The following is a 7,969-nucleotide window of genomic DNA, read 5'->3' as shown; positions in this document are numbered from 1 at the left end:
GAGTTTGGTTTCACTCACTTTATGTCTTGTCTAAGGACCAGTTGTTTCATGGTAGTTGGAGGGACTTAATAGTTGTTTTCTGATACAAATGTACACCCCCTGATTCGAACACCAAGGCTCTATCCACTGCGCCACATGCCTCCCTCTACTTCCTCTACAATGACACAATTTCCTGCCTTACTAAAGTTAAGCGTACGCTCTGATATTGTCTCACAGAACTACAGAAACCATTACCATACTTCTGTTATTTCTTTTAGGTTCCAACCTCCTTTTAAGGCTATAACGGTATCTAGTAGTCAGAATATTCTCAACATAAATGGGGAGGTAAGAGGACCAGTTGATCACGATATTCTGCTTCATCACTTCTTATCTGAATCTGATCACTAACAGAAGACATGTCAGGCAGCTCTGTGTAGTATGTGCACGTTTGCTGTAGTATAAAGTTTAGAGTTTAGTGTGAGCTGCAGACTGGGTCCCCAGAGGCTGAACACTGAGGAGACATGCAGGCTGTGATCGGACTGTTGGTGATGGTGCTCGGAGCCTCTTACGGTCAGATCTTTAACTTATAATCAGTCTAATTCACATATATTTGACATTAAAGCTGAGCAATATATTAGTTTTACATCAATAGTAGTAGTAGTAGTAGTAGTAGTAGTAGTAGTAGTAGTAGTAGTAGAACCTTTATTTAGCCAGGAAAATCAATTAAGAACAAATTCTTATTTTCAAAGATGACCTGACAGGAGGCAAAAGGCTTCCTGAGGGGATGGGGGTTGGGAGGAAGAAAATAAAAAGACAGACTCCGAGCACTACAGAACCCAGGAGACAACAATATTGAGATAGGAGACTATATTTTCTGAAATGTTGGAGTTGAGATAACATTTTCTAAATGTACTCACATTATGCCCACATTTCTTAAGATCAAAATTCAAAAATCAAAATGTGTGAAGGCACCAATATTCAAGCCTACGATCAACTCTTCAACCACGCTGGGCCCAAATTCATTCGAGACATGAAACATCACAAATACATGAAATAAATATGATTAGGGATTTTTCAAAATCTGCTGTGATCTTCATTCACTGGCATAGATCCATGATGTTGAAGCTAACTTAAAGCTTTCTTTGTCTCATTTACACATGACAATCATTTCTAAGTCATAATTTTGATAACAATAGGCTGTACAATTAATTCAACAACTAAAGAAACTGACAAGCGGAGGAACGTTTTTGTTCCGTTTGTTCAGTGAAATGTTTTGCTTTCACATATTGTTCATGGCTCTATCGCAACAAAACATGTTTTCTGTCTGCATTAAATTAGGCATACAGTTACAGTTCAACCGTTTAATTATAACTTATACAAAAATTAACAGAATAACTATGATTGATAGTTTTTCAATCTTGTATTAATCAAACATAATTTATTATGTAACTGATTCAACCTAATGACATTTTCCACTCATATTCTTCTCAATTCCACATACAATGTTCGTAAAGCTTACTTTAAGTTAAGAACATGTGTTAATTCCTTGTACTGGTACTTGATTACAGCTACAGAATGCTTACATCCACAGGAAACATTTATACAGTATATCATGGTCTGATGGCCACATCTTTAGAATTTATATACGCTAGATATCAAGGTTTGATGGCTCTTTTCCATTAGTTCAAACACATTGCCAAAAACACACTGAAAAATAACGAGTTGATTTTGAAGGCTTTGGTAACTTCCTAATAATTTAAAATGGAAGTTCCTGTTTGGGTGAGGTTAACTTCACCTAAGCACAAATATTGTACACAAGCATTTGTACTGTAACAGTTCAGCTGCTAAACATATGTATACAGTATTTCACAAAACTTTGTCTTGAAACCAGTGAAATACTTATTTTTTGCTGCAGATCAGTATTTAAATATGCTTAAAGAATTACAAAACTCAATATTTTTGTAGAAATGCAAAACTTACATTTTTGATGTTTTTGATTTTAAACCTTTTTTTAAATGTTTCTATTTTGTGTTTCCAGGTCTGGAAACCCACTGTGACGGCAGACAGGATGGAGCTCACTGCTTCGGTCCTTTGGGAGGAACTGTGGTCTTCCAACTGATGGACAGGGCCTTAGAAACACAAAGATACCAATTTTACAAATCGTCAAACAAAACAACAATAATACTTACTGTGATAAACAATACGATTGTGCATAATGGGATAAAAAGCAGATCCTCATTTAATCCAAGTAATGGAACATTTAGGGTGAACAACCTCAGCAGGACTGACAGTGATGAATATCCTTTTGAAATCAGTGACGGCATAAATATCAAAGAGAATCGGGCTCTACGACTGACCATTCAAGGTAAATATCTTTTTTTATCTACTGGGAAATGTAGTCAAATGGATAGACACACATACAAAGTTTGTATTTCTAAACTCAACATAATCTGTCTGTTCTGCACTAAAAACTGCATGAAATGACTTAGATTGTGTGAATATGAAAAGTCACTAGTGTGCTTCCTTCAGCTCCTGTGTCCTCTGTCCGGCTGGCCTCTGAGTGTCTGTCCCAGGGAGAGAAGAGGGTCTCCTGCTCCTCTGGGGGAGGGGACAGTCCTCAGTACAGCTGGACTCTGGATGAACGCTCACTGACAGACACTGAGCTCCAATCTGTAAATACTGAGACTAACAGCATCACTCTGAGACAACACGNGTGTTCAAATCTGGATCAGTCTGTATCAGATCCGTTGCAGCCCCTTTTTAAGAGATTTGGGTATGGAGGAAAATAGAGAGGGTTGTGTTTTCTGAGTCTTGGTGAGTTCCCTGACACACCGGGGACACATATTCATGTATAAAAAGACGCACAAAGGTGCATTTTGCATGATAGGTCCCCTTTAACGTAACATAACTGTCGAGTCACAACAGTAAGGAGACACACAAAGAGATTAGTGAAATACAAAACTTCTACAATGGATTGTTAAAGTCATTCCCCCTTTTTTTACTTTGTTTATCTCCATAAAACCCCCTAGAGTTATTTCTATATGTGTGAGTTTTGGAACAGCTCCTACAACAAACATAGAAACTAAGGTTCAAGGTTCAAGGTTCAAGGTTAGTTTATTTGTATAGCACATTTTAAGACACAGAGGCAATTCAAAGTGCTTCACATAGGCATTTAACACATCATAATACAAAACAAACAAACAAAAAAAAGACAATTCAAAAAAGCGATAAAATAATTGTTGCAGTGATAAGGCACGGTTATAGCATCTCAGGATAGGTAGCATTAAAAAGAAAGAATCCAGGCTTGTGGTGCATAAAAACTAAAAGCTGTCTCTGCAAATGTAGTTCTGACTCTGGGGACAAGGAGTAAACCCGCTCTTGTTGATCAGAGAGCTCTGGCTGGCTCGTAACAGTGAAGCATCTCTGAAATGTGTTTTGTTCCCAATCCATGAAGTGCTTTGTATGTTCAAAGTAAGATTTTGAAGTGTATCCTTTGTGTGATAGGCAGCCACTGCAGATTTTTGAGAACTGGGGTGGTGTGGTCAATTCTCCTAGTTTTGGTGAGGACTCCGGCAGCAGCGTTCTGGATGAGTTGTTGTTGTCTTATTGATTTTTTACAGAAACCTGTGAAAACTAAGGCTTGTGGGTAGGAGAGTGATATCAATGTTTCCATAAACCATCCAATAAGCACTTTCTTCCTCCAGCAGAGACGGTTCTTAAATAGTAAACATGAACTCTCCTGTCACAGAACTAACTTGACATGTTGTTTTTGTGCCTCTTTATCCCAGCTCATCACTCCCTGCTCGTATGTGGTGTGCGGGCAGCTGTGGTGGTTTTTGCATTAATCGGGATTGCCGTCTATTTTGCTTGGAAGAAAAAGAAACACAAGAAGGCTGAAGGTTCTGCTTACCGTCCAGAGAGGGAACATCAAGATGAGTCTGTTGTGATGGTTGAGATGTAAGGCATCTGAAGTTCAACTCAGGTCGTCTCTCATCGTCTTTAAGCATGTGAGGAAAGGGAGTGGAAATAATCTGCTGTGGTTATTCTAAAATTACTTAAATGTGTTCACAGTTTAGCAGGTCAGTATGAGTTGTTATTATTTGAGGTCTGTCAGTGTTGTTTTGCATTTTGTATCGTAGTTCAAGTACAAGTCGAGGTGCCTGCATCTTTTTTTACAATCATGATCATTTATATCATTTTAGGATTGGACTCAGATTGAATCATGTGCATGATAGTCTGTTGTTTTCCTCATGTGATTAAAATGTCATATATAGGTATTTTTTTGCTTGTTTGCTTGCAATACGTTCTTATGGAAAGTCGCTTTGCTGTTGTTATATATCCAATCCAGTTGTGGCACTTTATGAAGTTAAATATTGCTTTCATGATAATAAAAGTATGTAAGGCTAATAAAGGTCTGTACGTGTTTTGCTAATTCAACAAACATTAAGTATTCTTACTAAAGGTAATCTAGATGTAAACATTATTCAAATAATGTAAACTTCCATTTTGTTGTTTTCATTTTCATCACAGACTCTACCTTTAATTATCAGTATCAGTCGGTGTGAGGTTTCCCCCTACTGACGGTCAGAGGCGTTACTGCTGTTCGTGGATAATTCTGTAAAATCTCTGTTCCCAATGTTAACATTTCAGGTAGAAATGATGATCAATACAAAATAACCATATGGTGTTGCTGCCTTAATAGGCTACTACTACCAGTCTGCATAATGAGGTTAAAATATAAACATATATGTGTATTATTACAAGTGCAATGTCATATGTCTTTAAATAGTTTAGGGAATGTTCCTTATATCAATAGAGGGCAACAGAGTCTAAAGAGAGAGAGAAGTGAGATAACTGAAAGTTGAATCATCTACTTCCCTTTTCCATGTAGTGAATTACACAACAGCCACCACCCTAACTAACACTTGCATCAACCAATATGTCAGAACAGTTTTGAAGTTTACATTTGATTTGACCAAAATGAATTCCTTTCATATTCAGCAGGAAGCTGTGAAGACCATTAGGCTAACCAAATTAAACTATTTTTTAAACAAACTAAGTACAAATAAAGAGCCTATGTTGAACGGATGTGATCCTGAAATGATAGTTTGATGGCAAAGTATTGTTCTGTTCAGTCAGGGGGCTGAGAAGTAGGGCGTATTATTGCCTTAGTTATAAAAAAAGCCTCTGACAGAAGACAAACTAATAATCCTTTAACTGCATGTTGATTTTGTCAGAGGACAAAAGCCTCAGAAATGTTTAGGTGCTGTTATGGATAAAGTATTGCAACAAATATATTCAATATATATTTATGCTGCAAACATTAGTTGACCACTAGCGTGAATCTGTATAATGCTGTTATACCCCTGTAAAATGATATTAGGATCACTGTCATTATTTGTGAATTATTCAAGTATTCATTTGACTGTTTGAATCAGAATTTAAAATACAGTTTGGTGTGCAGATAGTTTTAATGTTTGTTTAAAATGGTTTAATATCAATGATCTGCTGGTGAGTGAGAGGCAGTTTGCTAATTCGGTAAGATGTGGAAGCGACATTTAACCGTTTCATTTCGTTGTCAATATTGCTACATGGAAAACAAAAAAAGGACAGCTGTTAGTCTCAAACCCTCTTTCCGTTTAAAAGGAGGAATGTTTCCCTCTGTTCCTCTCAGTCCATCACCCACAGAGGCCATCTTGGTGGAGGCCAAAAGGGGAAGTGACACAGATATCACTTCCTTTTCTTTCAATCCAAAAAAAGATGAATATAACAACGCTCTGCTGAAAGGTTACAGTAATTATGCTCTGAGGCTGATCACTAACAGGATATATCTCCGGCTGTTCAGTGTACGGTGTTGGTGGGAAGTAGAGAAGTGTGTCTGAAAGTTGCTGACTGAACACTGAGGAGGCATGAAGGCTGTGGTTGGACTGCTGGTGTTCATACTCGGAGTCTCTCATGGTGAGCTGTTTTACTTTAAACACTGATACATATATAGCTTTAATATTATGTGAATAACATGTCTTTGTGCTCAGATATTGGTTTCCAGTGAAGTCATTGACATCCTCAGTGACTTTGCAGTTCAAATGCTGAAGGATAGAGGCTTCTTACTTGGTTTTGAATAAACTACAACCTTAATTGATAAACTGATTCACTGCAGCAATGTAAAACTGATATCTGAGCTTTTCTTAGGTTCAGGAGCTTAAAAGAAATGAAGTTATCTCCGACCTTCCTGGACGTTTCTCGGGGGAATCTCCTCCAACTCGGCTCGGAAATCGTCCTTCGACTCCTGGGGGACTCTTTCTCCAATCGCGCAGGTGCACAAAAAATGAAAGCGAACGTCATAAAACATATGCCTTAGACACGAACGAATACGATTGTAAGTATTCCTGTTTTCAACGCAAGGCGACAACATACTTCACTCCTGCGGCCGAATGTCCGACCTCCCTTGTTCGGTTTCGGAGCCGAAAATTCCGCCCGGGGGTTTCCTACATGAATCCCGGCGCGGTCGACTAGGCTACGGAGAACTAAGTGAGCCTTGTGACCAACTGAAGTTAGAAAAGAGTGGTGTCCAACCTCGTAGAGAGAGGAACTCTCTGGAACGACTTACAATAAGTGACTGCCGTCGGTCGCGGTTACCGGAGGACGTCTGACGAACAGAGTCTCAACCTACGACGAATCAGAGCTCACTCCCACCATGTCTAACGCTCGGAGTCACACGACTAGTCACTCGCAGGTAGTCGTCAGGTCGACAAATGACTCCTGACGGGGAGGGGAAGGGGGTCTCCTCGTCCTCTGGGAGAAGGAGAGGGAGCCTGTCTGTGAGTCCTCCGGGTCGGCCTGTCCTCCTTGTCCCTCGACTTCCTTTGTGTGAGAACGAGCGACCTGAAAAGTAATAAAGTGGCTTAGATTTCAGTAAAAAAAATGTCCAAAAAATCACGCTTGTCTGAGTCTATATAACAACCCAAATCTTTAAGTTTTGTGAGAACGACATACGACACAGATAGGTAAAATAAAAATGTAGAAGGGTCGATCTATGTTTTCTATAAAGGAAACTTCTACCAGTTAAAGCGATCTCTCGGCTAAAAGAAGAAACTCATAAAATACGGCAGTGCATAAAAAAAAAGTTTTTCCCTAATAAGTAGTGACAGTCAGGACGACCTCCAACAAAGTGGGAATTTAAAAGGTAAATGAACCTAATTTACTCGCTAGCGACGAAAATAGGGTAATACGTGTTAGGAATAACCAAAAATAGTGTCATTCCCATAATAACCCACCAAAACCAAACCGGCTAAACCATAGTTTAAACATAGAAGACAAAAGATTCCGGGGACAGGTAGTCGACCCTCCTGGTGTCAAGGGGGAGGGTTTCGCGTGGCTTTTGTGACTCGCGGTAGCGACAGACGACAGTAGTCGGAACCACAAAAGGTCTGGACCTATACCGAAACCTTTTGTAAAACTTACATTTAATACAAAAATAATATTTGTTGGTTAGCTTTATAGTTAAATACATGTATACGTTTGTAACAGCCAAATAACAACATTCACGTAATGTGACCGGTTATGAACGTTTTGTCCAAGTCAACGCATTGGGCTGTGGGTCAGCATGCATTGGAAAGGACGACCACGGTGTCTCAAACAAACCAAATATTTACTGCTCGTCATAATGTTCAACAATGATACACAGTCCCGCGCTTTTACCAACAGTTTAATAATGTTTTCTATAAACTTTAGTTAAGTTTTGAGATCGGACTAACGCACATACGTATAATTTTGACGGTTATTGGTATTTCAGCTAAAAATTTGAATTCTCCTTTAAGTCCATTGTAATATAATTACCTAGTTTGGCTAATGTTAATTTAAGACTTGACAGTCTCCACTTCGGAGACTTAAGACTTCATACACCTTTACTTCAACTTATATAAGTCAACTTTCATCTGTATATGGAAAACTAAATGTAACAAGTCGACCTTGAAAGTGGCGTTAACTGGAA

At 38.7% G+C, this 7,969-nt stretch overlaps 1 protein-coding gene across 1 annotated transcript in view; it reads left to right on the top strand.

Annotated features, from left to right (window-relative positions):
- Positions 1 to 249: 249 nt before the first annotated feature.
- LOC104965702 (uncharacterized) overlaps positions 250 to 7,969 on the top strand; it is a 12,459-nt gene continuing 4,739 nt past the window's right edge. The window contains exons 1-3 of the mRNA XM_010794708.1: positions 250 to 549; positions 2,018 to 2,344; positions 2,509 to 2,691. Of these exons, the coding sequence (XP_010793010.1) occupies positions 501 to 549; positions 2,018 to 2,344; positions 2,509 to 2,691 (559 nt within the window). The 5' untranslated portion in view covers positions 250 to 500. The remainder of the gene's footprint in view (positions 550 to 2,017; positions 2,345 to 2,508; positions 2,692 to 7,969) is intronic.

The sequence above is a fragment of the Notothenia coriiceps genome, unplaced genomic scaffold (assembly GCF_000735185.1).
Source record: "Notothenia coriiceps isolate Sejong01 unplaced genomic scaffold, NC01 NC01_scaffold00037246, whole genome shotgun sequence".
NCBI classification, from domain to species: domain Eukaryota; kingdom Metazoa; phylum Chordata; class Actinopteri; order Perciformes; family Nototheniidae; genus Notothenia; species Notothenia coriiceps.
This window is presented reverse-complemented; position numbering and strand designations above follow the sequence as displayed.